This window comes from Netta rufina (assembly GCF_964035555.1).
Source record: "Netta rufina genome assembly, chromosome: 3".
NCBI classification, from domain to species: domain Eukaryota; kingdom Metazoa; phylum Chordata; class Aves; order Anseriformes; family Anatidae; genus Netta; species Netta rufina.
The window spans coordinates 14,023,436-14,043,392 of NC_140125.1; the positions used below are offsets into that span (position 1 = coordinate 14,023,436).

The window sequence follows — 19,957 nt, forward strand, 5'->3', positions numbered from 1 at the left end:
GGGCGGGGGGAGCCCGCGCCTCGGCCGCGCGCAGGTCTCGCGAGAGTGGCTACGCGGGGGGAGGAGCCCGCCTCCCGCCTCAGGCGCCTGAGGGGAGCGGTGGAATAAATAAATAATGGGGTAAAACGGCAGCAAAGCGGTAAAAGGAAACCAAATCGCTCCAATTACAGGGAATTCTGTGCAACAAACGGCCTCCAGTCACTATTGTGCTGAAGTAGCAAACGTGGATGGAGAACGACACACGGCCTTAATGCCCCTTTGCCTGCTATCTTCCAATTATCCTACAAACCTCATCCTACATTATAATTAATGTGCTAAAACAGAAGAAATGTTGTAGGAAAGGAAAAGCTTTCCAACACATCTTGAATCTGGCGTGGGAATTCAAGTATCACGATTCCTTCTGGAAAAAATAAAGATGTGTGGCAAGCAGTTCAAATAAACACGCCTACGCCGCTAGAAAAGTAACAAAATTAGTCTCAAAGGCAGAGGAAGTTTAGATTTCTAATATTTCACTTTCATAATACTGTAACAAAAAGTATAGCTATACATCAATTCAATACAGCATTATTATCTGACTGATTTTTTTAACAAAAAAATAGTGCATGCAAAATGTTTTGTGCTTGTACTTCACACTTTTAACTCCTTTTTACACGTTTTACTCCTTTCTTAACGTACAGGAATTCAGACAGAAGCCCCGACACGCAGCACTTATGGACGTAGGCGTGCTGACCCCCAGGACAGTCCCTAATGGGGCCGGCAGACCCGTTCCTGAAGGCCGGTGCTGGAGGCAGCAGAGCTCACTGTCTCTTTTCCAGGTAGCGCTGTATCAGGCCCTGAACGCGGGACAGGATGATCTCGTTGGAGCTGCTGCACTCCTCTGGGCCGTACGGCGGGTCGATGGTCAGCACCCCCGCCACGCACAGCGTCCTTCCCGATTCTCCTTGCTCTGTCACGGGGATGTGGTTTGCTTCCAGCCAGCTCTTCAGGTCGTTCTTCCTCTTGTCCAGCTCCTCCGGGCTGTACGCTTTGCTTTCCTCGGGGGCGAATATGCAGGAAAGCTGTGCCTTCATTTCATCATCTGCTTCCTGCAGAATGTTGACCTCCTGGACAGCGTGGCCCAGCACAACTACAATGGACACTCTTCCGTTCTCTGGGAAGTTTGCCAGGACAACACTGCCAGGGAAAGAAGGACGTGTGACTGACTGTACCTAACTGAGGACAGAAACACAACCCAAGGGGCTCGGAGGTGAGTGCTCAGAAACCTCATCGCAACCCAGCTATTTAGAAAATACCAGATAGTCAGGGTTTTTCTTGAAAAACATGCTATGTCCTTAAAATGCTGAAACTGTGGGGCTCTGGGGTAACTTCTGACCTGGAATTTGAAACTACTTTAGGTACTACCAAGCAAAAGATTGTATTGGGGGGAAAAAAAAAAAAAGCAGCAGGATGCATCAGAATCAGGGCTGGGGATGTAATTTGGGCAGTATTCCCAACCTTGCTAAAGCACCCAAAGTCTTCCAACATTAAAAAACAATGCCATCACACATTAAACACGTAGAATGCTGAACGCAGTGGTGGCAACTAAGAATGAACATCAGAAGCTTTTAATAGGTAATTATTAACATTTAATTATTGATCGTAACTAAAATAGTAATATATGTATTTTTAATGAGTATCGCTAGCTTCTTAACTGAAAACTATACATGAGTATTGCACCAAGAGCACACAGCAGCAGGTTCAGGCTCATGTTGTAGCCATTTAAGACTGCTGCCTGATCTTTTCTCAAGGGCAGTTACATTCCACAAGTCCTAAAATACAATCAGGAAAACAACTTGTTACACTTCTAGCATCTCCTCCCCATATACCATAGAAGAGAACCAGAAACCATTTTCTCCCTTTTGTGGGAAGAAAAAATCCAGAACTCTACGCCAGCAGTTTATTAATTTGCTGTTGTCACCGTCAGTGGAATAAAAGACTGTGTGTGGGATGTGCAATGAAATATGCCATTAATTTTAGCCTTGGCCATCCCCCAAATCACTCACAGCTGCGGAAAACTCTCCTATCAAAAAGGCAAGCATCTCTATGAGAACATCAGAGTATCAGAGCTGCCACATAACTGAAAGAACAACCATCTCATCTGAAACACAGCACAGGCTGGATGTTTTAGTTTCTAGCCTCCATCCCGTGCTCCTGTTGGACAAGCTTGCAAACAAAAGATATTAAAAACCTCTTGCAGCACAGAGCCAAATTTCTGCCTGTTCCCTCGTGAACCCAGCATGAATTCAGCTATTAGCCATCCCCCAAACTTACCAGTTCCTTGAATGAAATTAATGTGGATTTAGGCCTCATCAGCTATTGTTATCTTTTTTTCTTACACCTTGCCAATTAAACACAGAACCTCAACACGTTTTTTTTTCCAGATAAGTTTGCTTCGCTCTTGGGGTCCTCTTTTCCTGAAAAACTTGTTCTCCCTGAGCTTTAGAGAAGCAAAAGCTTTGGTACTTACTTGGCAGAAACTGGATCAACTGTTAAGACCCATCCTTCATATTCATTTTTCTCAGCTGCTGCAACTTTCACCCTTTTGTTCACGTACGTTTCCCAGTCTAGAGGGCTTTTCATTTGCCAGTCATTCATATTGCCTACACCCAGAACCTAGAAAACAGCCAGAGCAATTAGCAGAAGTAACCAATCTCCTTGCTTCGCCCTTTACATCAAAATTTGCCTCTAGGTAAGTCTTCCACACATTTTAATCCACTTTTTTTTTTCTTTTTCTTAATGCAAACATTACAAACACTCAGGGCACTGCGAGCTGCGGGTGCTCTCCCACTCCATCCCCCGCACCAGCCACCCCCATCCAACGTGGGGGGCACCCGTCCCACCTCACCCCGTGATGGGGAGCGATGTGGGGAGGCCAGGGGGCTGCGGGCACCTGGTTCCCGTCCCCTGCCGTGCCCCCGGTGCCCCCCTCCTGCCTCACCGCCTGCGGGGCCCCGGCCAACGAGGGCGGGCGTGGGCTCGGCCCGGCCCCGCCGCTTCCTGCCGCCAGCCCGCCCCGGGTTTTGTGAAAGCAGCCGAATGGAGGCTGCCGAGGAGCATCCTATAACGTGCTAGGGCTCAGCAGCCATAGGGGAGGTGTTGCTGTTCAATGCGTGACCCCAAATAACGCGTGGGGCGGCTGCAGCCAGCGTGCGAATCCTGGCTCGGGTCCTCTCCCATGTTAATGCTTCCAGGTTCATCCTCGAGGCATCTGCGACATGCAAACTGCTCTTCTTGCTCCCTGAAGGTTTTATTTGCGAGCTATTCCTGTGCAGCTGCATAAGCAATAAACTTTTTTTTTTTTTTTTTTTGTTTGTTTGTTTCCAGAGAGCTTCTGTATTTTAAGACTGCTACTGAACAGCTCCCCGTGGATGAAGCAAACAAGCTTCCACCGTTCAGGAATATAAATGAAAATGTGGTGATTTTGTGATCGTAGCAGGAAATAAAACATTGCAGGTATAAAAGGAAAAAATTTGGTATTTTGCAGGCTTAAAGAGGGATTTTTCTTTCTTCTGGTAGTGTTTCAATTCCCAGTGCGGTGGATTTATGGATGAGTTACTTTATCAGCTTCTGCTTTCTCTCAGATGTAGTTTACTAAGGAAGCAGAAACTAGCAAATTTAGTTGTTTTCACTGTAAGAGCAAGCACCAGTGAGAAATCTCAGCTCTCATGTGAAGTGGAAAGAATGACTGCAGTGCTCTCAGATATACACACGTTTCTGTGTATTACACATCTCAGTCTTTGGGATGTAAATAACTTCCTAACTGGTGCCTTTCTGCATCGGGCTGGAGAGGATTTTGTTCGAAGTCACTTGGTGCAAAATGCCCTAAGCATTTCCAGTTTTCTTTCTGGTCTCACTCCCTGAAGTTTTGTTGTTGTTGTTGTTGTTTGTTTTTCTATGCTGAAAGTTTAACTATTTGCTCTAAACAAAGCCTCGACAGTTTATTCTTCCCTGCCATCTGAGCCTCGTCTGACAGACGCGGGTCGCTACCGCGGGCAGTTACAGCTTTCTCACCGCAAATTCAGCCATAAATAAGCGCTTCATGAGGCAAAAAACCGCTTTTAGGATGAGAACAGCTCCTCTCCCTCAGCCGCATCGCAGCTCCGTCGGGGAAAGCGCGCTTCTCCTCAGAGCCGCCGCTCCGGAGGCGCTTTCTTCCCTCAACCCCACAAAGCCCCTGCCGCTGCCGGAGGCTCCGGGCGGTGTCGCAGCGGCTCCCCGTGTCCCCAAACCCCGGTCCCGGCTGTCCCCGTCCCCTTTTTTCCCCTCAGGCGACAACCGGCGCCCTCCCCGCGCGCATGCGCGCCGCCGCCGCCTGAGGGAGGGTGGGTGGGCGGGCGGCGAAGGGCAGGCGCGTGCGCGCGCGGAGCGGCGGCTGGCGGAGCCGTTAGGATGTCGCGTTACGGCCGCTATGGAGGCGGTGAGTGACCGGGCAGCGGGCGGTGAGGAGGGGAGAGAGCGAGGGAGGGAGGCGGGAGGAAGCGGGGGGAGACGGCTGAGGGGAGCGGAGCCGGGGCGGGAAGGCGAAGGAAGGGAGGGAGGCGAAGGTGAGGCGAAGCGGCCGTTAGGCGCCGTTGCCGCCGCCGCCGCCGCCATTTTGCGTCAGCGGCGGCGGGGGGCAGGGGTGCGGCCGCGCTGCCCGCGCGGGAGGCGGGAGGGGGCCGCGCTCACAAGATGGCGGCGGCCGCCCCGAGCCCTCAGGGCTGCGGCGCTTACCCCCGGCTCCCTCCCCCTCAGAGACCAAGGTGTACGTGGGGAACCTGGGCACCGGCGCCGGCAAAGGCGAGCTGGAGAGAGCCTTCAGCTACTACGGGCCGCTGAGAACCGTGTGGATCGCCAGGAACCCGCCGGGCTTCGCCTTCGTGGAGTTTGAAGACCCGAGGGATGCTGAGGACGCCGTCCGTGGGCTCGATGGGAAGTACGTGAGCGCTGCTGCTGTTGGCGGGAGCTGGCGCCATTTTTAAGTCTGGAGAGAGAATCGGTGTTCCCTTTCCGTTTCTTCTTTATGTAGTTCTGGGGCTTTTCTCTCCAATATTATTATTATTTTTTTAAAGTGGTTTTGCCGTAAACGTTAGCAGTTAACTTAGAGCCATTATTGTTTTGTTTTAGAGTGATCTGTGGCTCCAGGGTGAGAGTGGAAGTGTCGACGGGGATGCCCCGTCGCTCCCGTTATGACAGGCCTCCTGCCCGGCGCCCCTTTGACCCCAATGACAGATGCTATGAGTGTGGTGAGAAAGGCCACTATGCTTATGATTGCCATCGCTATAGTCGCCGAAGGAGGAGCAGGTACGTGCGGGAGCGGTGCGGCTGGGTTGCTTCGCCAGTTCACTTTTGTGTAGCTCTTGTTAGCAAAGAACAGAATGTTACACCAGTTTTCTTTAAAACTTAACTCTAGCGTAAATGTATAGGTGTATATTACAATTTGTTGCTATTTCTATCGAATGTTACTATCTTAATAATCAACCTGGTCAAAACCTTTCAGGTTTCTTCGTTTGAGTCAGTCGCCTTGATTCAGAATGTCACGAGCCTTAAGATTTCATGCTGAGGCGCCTTGCAAATCCGACACTTAAGATCCTCCTAGACCTTGAGGTGATCAGCATAAGAGGCCAGATCCCCTCGAGCCATCTACACGTAGCTTCACCTTATTCTTTAAGGGCAGAAAATTTGAGACGGTGACCGCCGTAACAGTAAATTTGGCTTTCAGTTGGGGCCCCCCCTCCGGTTTAGAAAGAGGAACACCAGATTGACCACATTCCCAGCTAGAAAAATCTTCTTGCGTCAATCAAGCCTCACCCTGGCTCATTGGGCTGTCAGTTTGATCGTCGTTAGATTGAAGAGAACACCTAGATGCAGCGATCGGCTATAGATACTTCTAGATCGTCTAGATCTGCTAGACCTTGGGCCAAAGAGGGTCGACCTGCAAACTTGCAAGGTTTATTTTAAATACGCATTACAGTGTTTTTTTATTCTAATGTAATTCTGCAATGTAATTCAGCTCTTAACATTTTTCTAGGTAGTAAAATTGCTCAAGACAAGTAGGCCCAGAGATTTTTTCCAACTCACAGATGCTAGTTCTTTAGTTGTCTGAAAGTTTTGACTTCAGCAGGGCCTCACATGTAGTGGTGGCTGAAACTGTTTTCTGATACGTGTTTTCTCCAACCTAAACCCAGGTCCCGGTCTAGATCCCGTTCCAGGTCCCGAGGAAGGAGGTATTCTCGGTCACGCAGTCGAAGTCGCGGTAGGAGGTATGCTTATGTTTGCATCTCACTCTTGTTTCTTTCTTTTACTTACAAAGAGCCATGTTTGCACTGTAACCTTACTCAACTGTAACCTTGTTTGGTTTCTTTGCAGGTCCAGGTCTGCTTCCTATCGCAGGTCCCGGTCCGTTTCTCCTCGTAGGTCTAGATCTGTGTCTCCCCGACGGTCCCGATCGGGTTCCTTGAAGAGATCGAGGTAATTAGTAGTAATTTCATATTAACTCTTGTTTTTGATTTCATTGCTGCCTTTCTTTTTAATTAAGGCATTTGGAAAGGTATAGGATAGCAGACTTCTAAAGGTGTTGATTGCTAGAAATCAGGCTGCTAGAATTCAGACAGAGAATACTTTAAGAGTTTTTGATAACCCTACTTAAAGTTCTGGTAATCCAGTTACTCTTTTAGGCCTTAAAGAACTGCATATCCCAAGATGAATTTTGATGCCTGAAATGTTTAAAGATACTTTAGGTTTTATATTCAACATGTGGACATTATTCTACATAGTGCTGTAACAGTCATTGCTTCTAGTTGAGTTGACTACTTTGATTTTTATTTATTTATTTATTTATTTTTTTCATTTCAGGTCAAGATCAAGATCCAGGTCTAGATCCAGGTCTGTTACATGGCCCCGAAGCAGGTAAGATCTCTGCAGTAACTCGGGACATGTAGTAAAGTTGCTTAAGTCTCTTGAGGCTTTCTGGCAGCTGTTAAAATGTTCAGAGAAAGAAAGAAGTATTCTGAGTGTTCAGCTTAGGGGTCTGAGGTTTTAAAGACCGGTGCAGAAGACTGCACTTTCTTCTTTTGGTTTTGTTTGGTTGTTTTGTTTTGCATACTGCTAATATCTAGGTCTTCATGGTCATCACAAGTACTGTTTTGATTGGTTTTATTATTAGTTAGCTAACATAGCAAACATCTAGGATTAATCTGAAAAGTATTTTGCTTTATTGAGCCCATATGAGATTATGGATTCTTCAAATTACTTGTCAGAAATTAGAATGTCTTTTTGTTAGTATTAAAGTAAAATATCAGTGCTCGTAACCAGGCACGTCCTGAAGGACTTTGTAGTGCTGTGAGTGTTAGAGCTGTTTTTAGCTGTCTTGAGTACTTGACTGTTTATTCACGAAGTGTCATGTTGCAGTAGCTGAATTAAATTTGGGATAAACACCATGCCAAATTGTTTTGTACCGTCAAACATACCATTAGAACGATGATCAGATTGGAGAGAAATACAGGATATCACATGCTCTCTTAAATGTTGTGGTCTAATGATTCCACAGTAAGTGACTGTAGCATGTGTTTCCTGAGAGCTGGTCAAGAGCAACGTGGCTCACTTGGGTTGATTGATTAGCTTTGTAGGAGAATTAAGAGGGGATTGAAGTTCTACTCTGAAGGAGACAGTGCTGCTCTTTCCCCAGCCCATTCCTGGGCCTGCCGTTCTGCTTTAATGGTTGCCCTTTGAAATAAGGTAGCAGTCAGTGGTGAAGAAACACGTGCACACTCAAAAGGGAAGCTTCAGCTGAAAAGAGTAAGTGAAAAAGCCTACAGCTGGAGATGAAAACTTCACTGCTGAAAGGTGGTGGTGGTGGTGGAAGGCTTTTCTTAGGGGTGGAGCAGCAAGCCATGACAGGAGTTCTTATGGAATGGAGAGCTGCAGACCAGAAGATGTCATAGCTAAGTGCAGAAACTCGCAAAAACATTTTGGAAGCTAGTGAAGAGAGAAGCACAATTCCCCAAGGCAACAGAGCCATCCTTTTTATTGATCAATTGCACTTTCTCTACCTGTTGATAAAATGTGTTGAATCTTAAAAACAGTTGTTCCGAAGTGACTTAACACAGCTTAGCGTTGTTCAGTGCCAATGATGAGCAGAAAACAGCCAAGGTCAACAGGCTCTCAAAAAGAAAAAAATCTTGATTTTGTTATCATTATTTTCTTTTTTTTAGTACCAGGATGGATTTCTGCAGTGTATAGGGTGCTATTAGTGTAGTTTCCAAACTCTGTATTGTGACATGTTTAATTGTAAGTACAGATAAAATGATTGAGGCAGAAGAAATTACAGAAATAAAAGCACAAAGAAGTGGCAAAATATTGGTGTTTAATTTATAATGAAGTCACTGTTTAAATTTCTACATCAGGCAGTTGAGAGACTATCACTGTAGAAGAATCAAAGGAATGCAGAGCATCCAGAGGCAGGCTCTCAATTCATAAGGAAGACAGGCTGAACGTGAAACTTGCTGGGCTGACAGCATCAAAGCATGCATCTGAAAGCAGTTAAGAAAAGTAGAACGCTTCCTTTGGGAACCTACAAATTTCAGTTCTTCTTTGTAAGTGATATTAGTGTTCTCCTGGTGCACCAATCTCACCTCAAAAAGACTTGACGTTTTTGGCAGTCTTTTCACAATGCTTAAATTCATCAGGTTTAACATGCATTTGTTAAAATATTCTTTTAAAAGATGAAGTGTTCTGAAGAGAAGATGTTTGTAGGATGATGCTGCCTGCAGCCAGTTTCAACTACAGTGGTAGATGTCACTGCAGCCTAATAAAACTTGCTAGTTAGAAGCACAGCTTTGGGGAGAAGCTGGCTACAACTTGGGTAGTTCATGCATTCCTGTCCCCTTCATCAGCCTGCACAGGTCATCTGCCTCTGATTTAAAAACTTTCTGCTGAATCTTAGCAGGAAAGGTCCTGCAAACTTGCAGCATTTTGTCTGTGTTCAGTGTTAGAGTTCTTACACGTTTGGTGTGACTCTTACTGTCTTCATGTGGGAACGTGCATGCCTGTGGCTTTCTTGCTGAGCTGTGTTTTCTCTTCTAGGTCTAGGTCTCATGGCAGATCTAAATCCGGCTCTCCAGCTAAGAGGTGAGCATACAGAGATGAAGCCTGCAGCAGTATCTAGAATTTAGTATTGTTTTTTTCACAGATAACAAAGCCTGGTCCTTGAGAAAAAAATCCCCCCAAACACAGGTGTCTATTTCAGATAGGATGGATTATAAAATTTTCTCTGCGGGTATTTGGAATGTATTCCTTACCCATCTCTTTGTTCTTATATAGGGGACTGTTTAGTTTGTTTAATGCTCAGTTCTGTTAAATCAGAAAAAGGGCTTAATTTTTTAATAATGCTTCTGAAAAACGTTTGGAGAAATCTATGGCGATGTGTTCTCAAAGCCTTGCCTCAGTTAAACGCTTTGTTTTTATACACTTGCTTTCTTTACTACAAACGTTTGCATACAGTCAGTCTCCACACAAAATGAATTAAGAACCCCTGCCAGAGTAAAAGCTGATTTGAAAACTTTGCCATCTTCAAGATGGCAATAATTCCGTTGCTATGCTGTTGTGTTGTTTGTTTTTACTATAAAACACCTGTTTTAACTTTGTGCTGTATTTACTATGTTCTGTTTTGACAGTCGGTCAAAGTCCCGATCACCATCTCCAAAGAGAAGGTACGTTGGTCTCCCTGCTGGTAACGCAGACTCTGTAGAGCTGACGGTTTAATACCTGCACTGATCTCTGCTGAGGAGTTTGACAGCTGCTTTTAGGAAAATACAGGGAGGGTATTTTGCTGAAAAGGTGTCATTGCCAGAAATAATGTGACTGTGGTTTTATGCATGATATTATGTATGTGGTAATAAATAATTCCTCAGTGTTCAGGTCTTGCCTTTGGCTGCTCCCCTGCTAATTTCAGTTCACTGGTTTTAGTGCACAGAGACTCTACTGGTGAGCTTAAAGCACAGAATAAGTGCGGGAATCAGCTTTGAGTCTCATTAAATCTGCAGTGAGATTGGGGAAGGTAGTGCAGTAACCTGGCATGACAGTCGGTCTGGAAGATCGAGCCTGTTGATTTTACTGCTTCTACTCAGATTATGCAAAAAATGTGAAAGTAATGAATGTATTATCTCTAATGTTAAATAATCAGTCCATTCAATTTGTCTATAGTGGTTGTTTTATTCGTTTAAAAAAAAACAGTGCTTGAAGGGTGCTGGAGTAGTCTAGGTAGCCTCCTGTTGTTTCCTTCTCCCGTGTTTGTGGATCCCAAATCACTACTCAAATGTTAACTCTGGATTCTTTCCCTTTCAGTCGTTCACCATCAGGAAGCCCTCAAAGAAGTGCAAGTCCTGAAAGAATGGATTAAAGTTATGAATTTAACCTTGTAGGAAGAAAGTTATTTTGCTTACATTATTATAAGGGATTTTGTGGTGTCTTTGTAAATGTAAGAATGTAGATAGAAGAGTATATCAACTAAAATTTGGCATGATCTGGGTCTTCTGAGTTAGTCGCACCAATAGACTAGCGCAGGTCTCTTTTTATTGTATGAATTAACTTCCTGTGAAATGAAAATGTGGGACTTTTTTATTGGCACATTGAAATAAAATGTGTATTTTTAACTAAAACTTCTCTGTAGTAACCCTGCTGCTTCTGTTAACGTTTGGGCAATTTTAGCTGTGTGCCATGTAACACGGATGGAACATGTCCAAGTGGGAATGACTAACAGTAGTGTCTTCTCAGCCACTTGTCACCTTTATTGTTCAGTGGTCTTTGGTGAAAGGATCAGTTTCTGCTTTTAAAATGGAATTTAAAATCTGTCCCCCGTCTGCAGATGGTTAAAAATTTATCTTTAACGGGCATTCGTTTTTCTCCCTGATCTAATTGTTCTGCTATGCTGACTCTGGTGCTTGACTAGTTGTAATACCAGATGCCCCCAAATACAACAATGAGCTTTTGTTCAAAACACATACTCGAAGTGAATAACGTCTGCAGAAACATCTAAATGTTAATAACTTGATAATTGCTTCTTTGACTTGTTGCATTTTTAGTTCTTTAGCCTTTTAGTATACTGAAAACTTTATAGAGTGTCTCAAGGCACGTTTCCCTTTTTTGATGGGTGACGTTAGGTCGTCTGACCTACTTTGTGAAGGAACTTAAGAGCATGTATTTGAGAGACAAAAGAAAGTGCTGTGAGGCTTTCTACTGCTGGCCCAGACTTTCCTCCTTCAAGTGAAAGATCTCGCAGCTGACCTCAGGAATGCTAGCCTGCTGCACAGAAATTGGTACGGTTTTAAAACAGCCCAGATCCCGGAGACAATTTGGTCGAATTAAGCTAATTTTTTAGAGCAAATACACACCTGCAGGATTAAGGGCTTGTATATAGCTATGTCACTGTGTTTGTCCTCATTCTGTAGTCAAGAATTGCATGGAAAGGCACTTTGTTGACACAGATCACAGCAAAAGACTGGAAACAACGTTAGACTACGAGCAAACAAACTGTTGGTGGAGGGGGGAAAAAGCTAAAATATTTTTTTACTGTGATGGGAGAGCTACCAGAAACAAATGCTGGCTTTGGCAGAAAAAGAACTTAAAAAAAAAAATTGTCTAAAGCACTGAAGTGAAAGTGAGGCCTCTCTGGGCTTTTAATGAAACCTGTAATGCTGCTTTCAATGTGTAAACCATAACGGAGCATCTTAAATGCAAGAAAATGCCAAAATGAACCTCAGTCACACCTTTGGTAACCCATGTTTTTCAAAAGAAAAACCCTGTTTCCTGTGAATAATGGCTTCATGGAGCTTCTTCGGTGTGTGAGTAAACAGTGCAGGTGCTGACTGTGTTGTCACGTCGCAGCACTCCCTGGCCTTCATGCTTTGTCCTGGTGTCGTGGTGCTTGGTGTCCGCGTGGACACCACTGCGGTGCTTAGTGGGGGGACCTAGCGTTTGGTTTGCTGGGTGCAAGGACTGAAATTCTGGCAATATCCCTAAAATTCCACCAGGGGAGCGTCAGGGTGCCATAAACGTTGCCCTGGAACGATGTAGCGGAAATGCCCGAAGCCTGTGACTTGTGTTTGGGATGCTTTTTGGTTGTGTGTTGCCCGCCTGGTTTATGGCCTACCTGCTGAGAAGCACACGTACGCTGCTGCTCTGGAATTTGATCAGCTTTTTTTTCTCTTCTGTACTCGTAGGGCGAACCTACTCCGCAATAAACCTGCAGCCTGACACGACAGCTGTGCTGGTACCTGTTCTTTACCTCCTGCAGCTGTGTGTTCACACCTGTGGATGGAGGTAACCTGCTTCGCTGCCACAGCAGCTGCTGCTGGCTTCAAAAGGAGCCAGGGGAGCTGGGATTATCCCAGCACCCTGTCCTGCACAGAGCTCTGTGTGTAGCAGTGGTACGTGTGCCGTCGGGGTGCTGCCAGCAGGGCGTGCAGATTCGCTGACCCTGCAGGGCCAAGAAAGCAGCACCTGCAGCTTCTGGCCCTTCGCTGAGAATAGCTGGTACCTGTATGGACTTCCTCAAGTCTCCATGTGAGTTTTCGCCCTCTGTAGGTTGAGATCTGATGGGCTGTGTCCCTAAACGCTGGGTTTTAGGTGCCTTTTTACTGCAGAACAGAGCTTGTTCCACAGGGTGGGGCTTTGCGAAGGCTGCACAGCAGCAGAGTTAAAGCGAGTGGAATGCAGAGAGGACGAAACCAGCTCCCAAGCGGGTCCCATCACCTAGGGCTGCTCCAAATGTTGAACCTAAACTTATTTTCGGGTAACCTGCCGGAGATGCTTACCCCTTCCTGCAGCAGGAACTGTCCTCCCTTGGCCTCAGGCGGTGCCGAAACAGAACCAGGTGGTGTGGTTGTACTCCTCCCCGGGTGCTAGCAGGGTGCTGGGGAAGTGGGGCTGCAGAGAGGCAGCACACACTGGTCACAGTGGCACCAGAGAGGGCTGGGGGGACACGTCCCCGTCCCTACAGCCTTCCCGGGGCAAAGGGAACAGACCCCAAAAGCCCCTGACCCTGAGCAGCTTACCTGGTTGACGGCATCAGGCCAGTGCTGGGTTTCCAGGCAGAAAGCCGAGTGTTTGGGGTAGGTGGCGGCACCTTTGCCCTTCAGGGAGCCGTCCAGGTTGTTCCCGGTGTAGAACTGGAGGCCGGGCTGCGTGCTGTGAACCTCCACGGTCCTGCCCGTGGGCGGGTGGTGAGCCCTGTGGGAGATGATGCCAGGGGCTGGCGTGGGCACCCGTGGCCCTGGGGAGACCCCTGGGGGGTCCTGGCCCTACCTGGCCACCAGGCGTCGAGCCCGTCCCGGCGGCAGGCAGAAGTTGTGGTCGAAGCCGTCCAGGTGGAACTTCCTCAGGTGCTTCCCCAGCTCCACGGGCTGCCGGAGGTCAAAAGCGGTGCCCTGCACAGCAGCCACCTCCCCTGGGCGAGGAGAGCAGCAGCGTCAGCGCTCGCACACCCTAAAATACCTTGAGGTGAGCTGTAGGGGCACCCCTTGTGCTTGAATTTCGGCTCGGGACTGTGGGGTCTGCAGCCTGTCCTCCCTGCTGCTTTGATAGGGCTCCCCAGGCCTCTCATCACCCTTGTGCCCAAAATTGTGTCAGAACATCTCTGCTAACCCAGGGCACCAGCCCTGCAACCACACCACATTCACACAGCAGGCAGGATTGGGGGATTTTCCCCAAAGCCACGTTTTTCCACACCTAACACCGATGGGCTTCCAAGGGCTACTGTGTGGACAGCTGCGTGGGCATCCCGCTGCCCTGCTCCCTGCTCTGGTTCCTCTCTGCAAGCCCTGAGAACCATCCCCCTGCCAACCAGCACCCTGCTGTGGCTTTGATCCTATCTGAAAGGAGTGCGTTTACAGCTGTGGGGCGGAAAAAACCCTCGAGAAAAAAAAATAAAAGGCAGGTTGCTCATGTTGATGTAGGCATGGAGGTAAAATACAGCAGCTGTTGCATGCAAGGGCTCCGAGTTGAAGAGCTGCACAAATCCTGTCTTCACCCCCAGGGCTAAAACCCTGCACGGTTTTATTGGCCTCAAAGGGTGCGTTTAGGCAGAGCTTCAAACGGGTGCTGCAAGAAGCCGGGTAGCGAGCTGGCTGCGATTGAGTCGTGCGAGAGAAACTGATTGCTGGCCCGCAGAGCAGCTCCTGCGCCCTGGTGGAAACAGCTCCGTGGGGAATGCAGCAGGGGGAGCAGGGCAGCGGCTTTGCTGTGGCTCTGGGCTCATCCCCGCTCGAGCCCTGGCGTTAAAACCAGGCTGAGCAAAATCTGTTGGGTGCACGCTGCTGCAGGCACACGCGGTGGTTTGGTGAGCCCAGGCGTGACTCTAGTTTTAGCAGGCACCTGAGCTGAAAAGCTTTCATTTGCCTTTTTTTTTTTCTTTTTTTTTAGCTTCTCTTCCTCTCCTTCCTTTTTCTTTAAGAGCAAGAACAGAATTATACTTCGTGTTCTTAAAAGCAGCTCCCCCCAGCACGAACCCTGCTGTGAGATCTGTTTTGCAGGGTTGGCTCCTGCTGCAGCTCCGTGCAGTCGCCTGCGCAGCACAAGGGGGTGCTGGAGCGGGCACGGGGAACACGTGCTCTGCCTCAGCTCGCTTGGCTTGGAGGCAGGATCGTTCATGGGGTGACACGCAGCAAAAATGGTATGGGGAAAAAAAAAAAAAAGCCCTGTTTTCTCCTTTTTAGCCCCAAATCAAGACTGGGTGCAAAAGGCTGCCAGCCTGCTTCTCTGCTCCGAGTCCAGAGACAGCAGCAACACCACCTTTGTTGGATTCAGCTGCTTAGTATGCAAAATGTGCTGCCTTCCTTAACGGCCTTTCCTCCTTTTGGACATTAAAGACAGGAAAGAAAAGCGCTGGTTTTGTGCGCTCGGGCTCCCAGCCAGCAGCGTCAGCTCCCCTGTCCTCGTTTGGGGACTGATGGCTTGGCTCCTGCAGCAGGGATGATGCTGGGATCCTGGGCACTGAGGTCTCTCCTGTGTTTGGGCATGGGCTGATCTTATGGCAATAAGATTTGGGGAAGTTAGCTGGTGATATCATATAGAAAATCCCAGTAGAGAAGTGTCGGAAAGCCAGACGCTGCCAGAAGAAACAAAACGGGCAAACCTTTAAGAGCTCGGTGCCCCTTTCTGGTGGCCCCAGGGTGGCCAAACCCGCCTGGAGGGACATCTTTTGGCCCTGTGCTGGAGGAAGCCTGTCTCCTAGGTGGCTCCACCTCACAGTCTGGCTCCTATTAGCACCACAGGGCAGACATCAGCCCACCTTCACCACGTCTGGGGCTGGTGGTGGCCCCCGCTCCCAGTGCCTGCCCCTGCTCAGCTGCTGTGGGGTGTCCTGCTATGCTGGGGTCCCCCAGGTCCTGCTTTGTTCCCCTTTTGGGGCAGTGCTGCTTCCCCCATCTGCGATGCCGTCCCCAGCAGGTGCCACCCACCGGTTGGGATCTTGGTGTCGTCCACGGGCAGGTAGGAATCTGCTGCGATGGAAATCTCGTGGTCGTAGATGTCGGGTGAGCCCTGTGGGAGGAAAGGAGACACTGGGGGTCCTGCAGCGGCCCTTCAGCCACCCGTGTGTGGTGGTGCTCTGCCTGGCAGTGCCTGGGGAATCTCCTGGGCAACCTTCCACCTCATCCCCATCAGAGGACAAAGGGCAAAAGTGGCAAAAACCTGCACGGCACCTCCTTCAGGAGGCTGTCAGGCCGAGCGTGCACCTTGCCAAGCAGCAGCACGCTGCCAGTGGGCTAGCCAGAACGTGCTGGGTGCTGAGCACCCAGCAGCAGGCAAAAAGGGGAAGGAAGAGAGCGCAGGGGGAAGCGAAGCCCATCCTCCTGGCTCGTCTCTGTGCTCTTCTTCCTCCCTGGCAGCCTCGGGGATGCTGGCAAGGGACCTGCTGGGCGGGAAGGGGAGCAGGATCAAAGCTTGAGCCTGCACGTCACCGTCTAATCTGAGCAGCAGTTTGGTGCCCAAAGGTCTCCCATTCCTCTGGAAACACGCCTGAGCTGCGTGCCACAGGTGTTGATATTGCTGCACCACCGGGAGGACAGACCGAGGGGAAACCAACAACTGCGCAGGCATTTTTAGGGCAACGGCACGAGCAGATCTGCACTCCCTCCAGCAATTTGTCCCCACAAGCCACATCTGGGGTGCCTGGACTTCTTTACCTCTTTTTTCAAGGTGTCCCTCCATGGGGTTGGGGCTCCCCGTGCCTACCTGCCCTGCCAGGTTGAAGTACGCGTGGTTGGTCAGGTTGACGGGCGTCGTCTTGCTGCTCTGAGCTCGGTAGTTGATGGCCAGCTCGCTGCCGTGCAGCGTGTAGGTGACCCAGACCTTCAGCTCCCCGGGGTAGCCTTCCTCGCCGTCAGGGCTGAGCCGAAAGAAGCAAACGCCATTTGGGACGACCTGGGGGCTCCAGAGAACCTGCAAGGACTGCGTGTTAGTGGGGCAGCGATAGGGGATGTGGTGCCCTTCTCTCCTTGTCCTGCTCTGGGCTGAAGATGGGGAAAGATGATTGTTTTTTTCCTATGAAGTACTGAAAACCAACGTGCCCTTGTTGAAAAAGAAAGAGGGAAGTGGTAGCAAACCCAAATACCAGCCTGCTGGCTCTGGCTGACCAAGGGAATGGGTTTTTCCACGAGCAGCCGAAGAAGGGAAGTGGTTTGCTATGGTCCGGGTCTGTCCTGGGCCTCCCTTACTCCATGCCTCGTTGAGGCCTGTCTGCGATGGGTTTTTGCCCTGCAGCTGGACCTATATTCCCCTTCTTGTAGATGGGTCTTGTCAAAAAGCAACATTTTCACCCAGTTGGGAGCTGAGGATGCCGAATAACCAGGCTGTAAGCTGCTGTGTTGTCAGAGCACATGCCAAGTGCAGCACCGAGGCCTTGAAAGATGAGGAAAAACTGAGGAGATGGCTGAGACAGCCACAGCCAAGAGCCAGGGCATCTTGTTTGGAAGTCCAGCAGGTGTGTAAGTGCACCCCATGAGCATTTGATCCCTGTCTGTGCGACTGAGGAGATTATTTTAGTCATGTGGTGCTGCTTAGTGTGAGCTTTACTCCAGACCCTCTGACTTTTGCCCCCTCGGCCTGGATGTTCCCTCACAAAAAATAAAGAAAAACCACCATTAACCCAGGAAAGCTGCTGCAATAACACGTTTGCAGCCTGATGGTCACCTTGTCGAAGCCCTTGGCTCCGCCGTGCAGCGAGTTGGGCCCGTTGTTGAGGAAGAGCTGGTACTCCTTGCCCTCCACGGTGAACCTCCCCTTGGCGATCCTGTTGGCCACGCGCCCCACCACGGCTCCGAAGAAGGGGTGCTTCCTCGTGTAACCTGCGTGGGGACAGCGGGGCGCTGTGATGTGGGAGGACGAGGGCAGGACGGGTGATCTCCAGGCGGCCCTGAGGGCTCGGAGATGTCCCTCACGGTGTCCTCTCAGCCCCAAGCAGGTGGCTGCGGCCCCGGCATCTCAGGCTGGTCAGCCGGGTGGTTGGTAGGCTTGGTAATACTGATTTTTTTTTCCAAATTAAAGCATTTTGTGATTCTGTAATCGTTGATTGGAACAGCTGGGAGGGGACTTGTGTTGCTCACAGATTTGCAGAGAGACCTGAGGGGCCAGGCCTGCCAGAGGGGCACGCAGCGACCTGGGGCCACCGGTGTTCCCGCTGAGCCCAGGGCTGGCGTTACTTCAGCCCGTGATTTTGGGGGTTACCCTCAGAAGGACTTGGAACAAAATCTCTGATTTATTTTTTTTCTTTTTATTTTTGAAGGAAACAGATTCAGACCCACCTTCCAGCGTGTCAAAGCCCAGGACAATGTCCGCAAACCGCCCGTCCCTGCCTTTTGTCTCCAGCGCGGCGATTATGCACCCCAGGGACAGGATCTCCACTCTGACGCTGTCCGACTGCAGCACGAACTTCTCCACCTCCCCTCCTCCTTCCTCCGGGGGCATGCGCCCAAAAACCTCCCTCTTCACCTCCGCCATCGCTCCCCAGCTCCCAGCCCCGCGCCGCCACCAGGAAGGAAGCCGGGGAGGAAGCGAGGGTGGCCGGGAGCGCAGCAAAGAGGGTTTTGGAGAGCAGAGTCCTAAAAATCACATGATTGCCTCCAGCCCGGCAGAGCTGGGAGGAGTCGTGCCGTGCACCGGCTGCCCTGCGGGCTTGGATGTGTGCTGAGAGGAAAAAGGGTTTTTTTGTGGGCACACAGTCCTGACCTGGGCCCCATTACACACCATCCCTCAAAGTACCACCTCCTCGTTTTCCCTCAGCCTGCAGATCCCCAGGAATAATTATGTAATTGGTACACTTTTTTTTTTTTTTTTTTTTTAATGAGGAGCCAGTTTCAGATTGTATTCCTGACGAATACACAACTCCTCAGACTCTGAATATTCATTTCCAGCACAGTGCTTGCCTCCAGGCGTGCCAGCACCCGGCTCCCAGCCCCAGAAACGAGGCCTCCTGCAGGGGCTGCAGGTGGGGCGGTTGTGCAACCTGCACTTTGTCAGCTCTGCCTTCATGTCCACAGCAAAAACAGAGGGCTGCCGTGTTCAGGTGCTTCCTCCGGCACCCTCACGGCCGTGACATCTGAGGCCGTGCAGGTGCAAAAGCAATACCACAGGGAAATCTGTTCACGGGCCCTGTGTCAGATTTTCAAGCTGGCAGATGAACCAGAAGAGAAAGCAGCCTGTGCAGGGGTGCATCTCATACAAAACATGACCGGTGGTGGAGCAGTGTTGCCTTCAGGGTTGGAGCAAGGCATTTCCAGGAGCCGGGCTTTGTCATCTCTGTCCTGTTTGCCTCTGGTGGATGGGGACACCGGCAGCTACACTGGATCTGCTTTTTTTTTGTCACTCCTATTTTATAGAAAGATTGTTTCATTGCTGCACTGAGGTCTGCTTACAGTTAAGGTCAAGTGCAAACTCCTTTCGTTCTTCTCTTCTTTCTCCCAGGAGGAAAAATGCCACGCCAGGCCTGAACACGCCCCAGGTGAGCAGCAGGGCACTTCCCCAGCTGGTGAGTGCTCACAAAAGGTTGCTCCACATCCCCAAGGCTGTGGGTTTACCTCCCTCTTGCCAGAGCAGCTGGAATGGGGAAAAACGCTGACAAAATCAGTCTGCTAAAACACTGACAGAAAATGTGTGTTACGGGGTCCTATGAGCTTTACCTGCCCACAGGCCATGATCGTGACCACTACACTTCTGCCTTTAGGCTCTTGCCTGAAGACCCAGGTGTTGGTGAAGACCCAAATGTTGGTGAGGAGCAAGGATTTGGTGGTGGAGCCCCCATCCCTGGAGAGGTGATGGATGGATTTAAGAGCCATGTGGACGCAGCACTAAGGGGCATGGTTTAGTGATGGGACTCACTAGGTCAGGTTGATGGTTGGACTCAGTGAACTCGAAGGGCTTTTCCAACCTAGATCATTCATTCTGTAATTCCATGTTTTATCAGCTCCATCACAGCAAGCCGCCCTGCAGGTGTAGCAGAAGGGCAGGTTAAGTGCATGTTCCAGCTGCTCTAACCCAGGCAAGAGATTCCAGGAGCAAAGGAGAACTGGGAATTCAGCCTGCCACTGAGCAGTCCTGCCTTTCCCCCACCAAAAAGCTAGCAAGAAGGCACACTGTGAAAAAGTACTTATTTATTTATTTATTTATTGAGAGGGAGCCATTTAGTGCACTGTTGAGTACTCTCAGAAAATAAACTCGTTATGAGAAAAATTACAGAGGAGAATTTATTTCCCTGGGATCAGCAGCTCGGAAGCTCCAGCTGCCTGCAGGGCAGCTACAGCTTTGCAAGGCAGAAATGAGGCATCATTTTACGTGACTGTGCCGTTTTCTTATGGAGCCTTTATTTTCATGCGTTTTTTTCAGACGTTGGGATATTTAATCCAAAATAGTGACTTTGCTTAAAAGGCTACAGTCAACCAAAAAAAAA

The 19,957-nt window shown here is 49.3% G+C and overlaps 3 protein-coding genes across 5 annotated transcripts; 1 reads left to right on the forward strand and 2 right to left on the reverse strand.

The window, feature by feature from the left end:
* Positions 1–603: 603 nt before the first annotated feature.
* On the reverse strand, positions 604–4,928 carry GEMIN6 (gem nuclear organelle associated protein 6). Of its 3 annotated transcripts, none has more exons than XM_084284945.1 (3): positions 4,797–4,928; positions 2,507–2,652; positions 604–1,173 (listed from the first exon to the last, which is right to left on the reverse strand). In XM_084284945.1, exons 2-3 carry the CDS (start codon positions 2,632–2,634, stop codon positions 798–800), a joined length of 504 nt encoding a protein of 167 aa, XP_084141071.1. In that variant the 5' UTR covers positions 2,635–2,652; positions 4,797–4,928; the 3' UTR covers positions 604–797. The 3 variants fall into 3 exon arrangements, with proteins under 3 accessions (XP_084141071.1, XP_084141069.1, XP_084141070.1); XM_084284943.1 differs by lacking the exon at positions 4,797–4,928 and adding an exon at positions 4,051–4,170; XM_084284944.1 differs by lacking the exon at positions 4,797–4,928 and adding an exon at positions 2,885–2,979.
* On the forward strand, positions 4,383–12,252 carry SRSF7 (serine and arginine rich splicing factor 7). Its single transcript, XM_084284942.1, has 9 exons — positions 4,383–4,456; positions 4,774–4,954; positions 5,146–5,322; positions 6,207–6,281; positions 6,388–6,489; positions 6,874–6,927; positions 9,103–9,147; positions 9,693–9,728; positions 10,363–12,252. The coding sequence occupies exons 1-9, from the start codon at positions 4,429–4,431 to the stop codon at positions 10,415–10,417; spliced, it is 753 nt and encodes a 250-aa protein (XP_084141068.1). The 5' UTR covers positions 4,383–4,428; the 3' UTR covers positions 10,418–12,252.
* A 461-nt stretch (positions 12,253–12,713) lies between these two features.
* On the reverse strand, positions 12,714–19,624 carry GALM (galactose mutarotase). Its single transcript, XM_084285123.1, has 7 exons — positions 17,817–19,624; positions 17,206–17,360; positions 16,249–16,455; positions 15,474–15,555; positions 13,321–13,462; positions 13,071–13,245; positions 12,714–12,942 (listed from the first exon to the last, which is right to left on the reverse strand). The coding sequence occupies exons 1-7, from the start codon at positions 18,010–18,012 to the stop codon at positions 12,865–12,867; spliced, it is 1,035 nt and encodes a 344-aa protein (XP_084141249.1). The 5' UTR covers positions 18,013–19,624; the 3' UTR covers positions 12,714–12,864.
* Between the last annotated feature and the right edge of the window lie 333 nt (positions 19,625–19,957).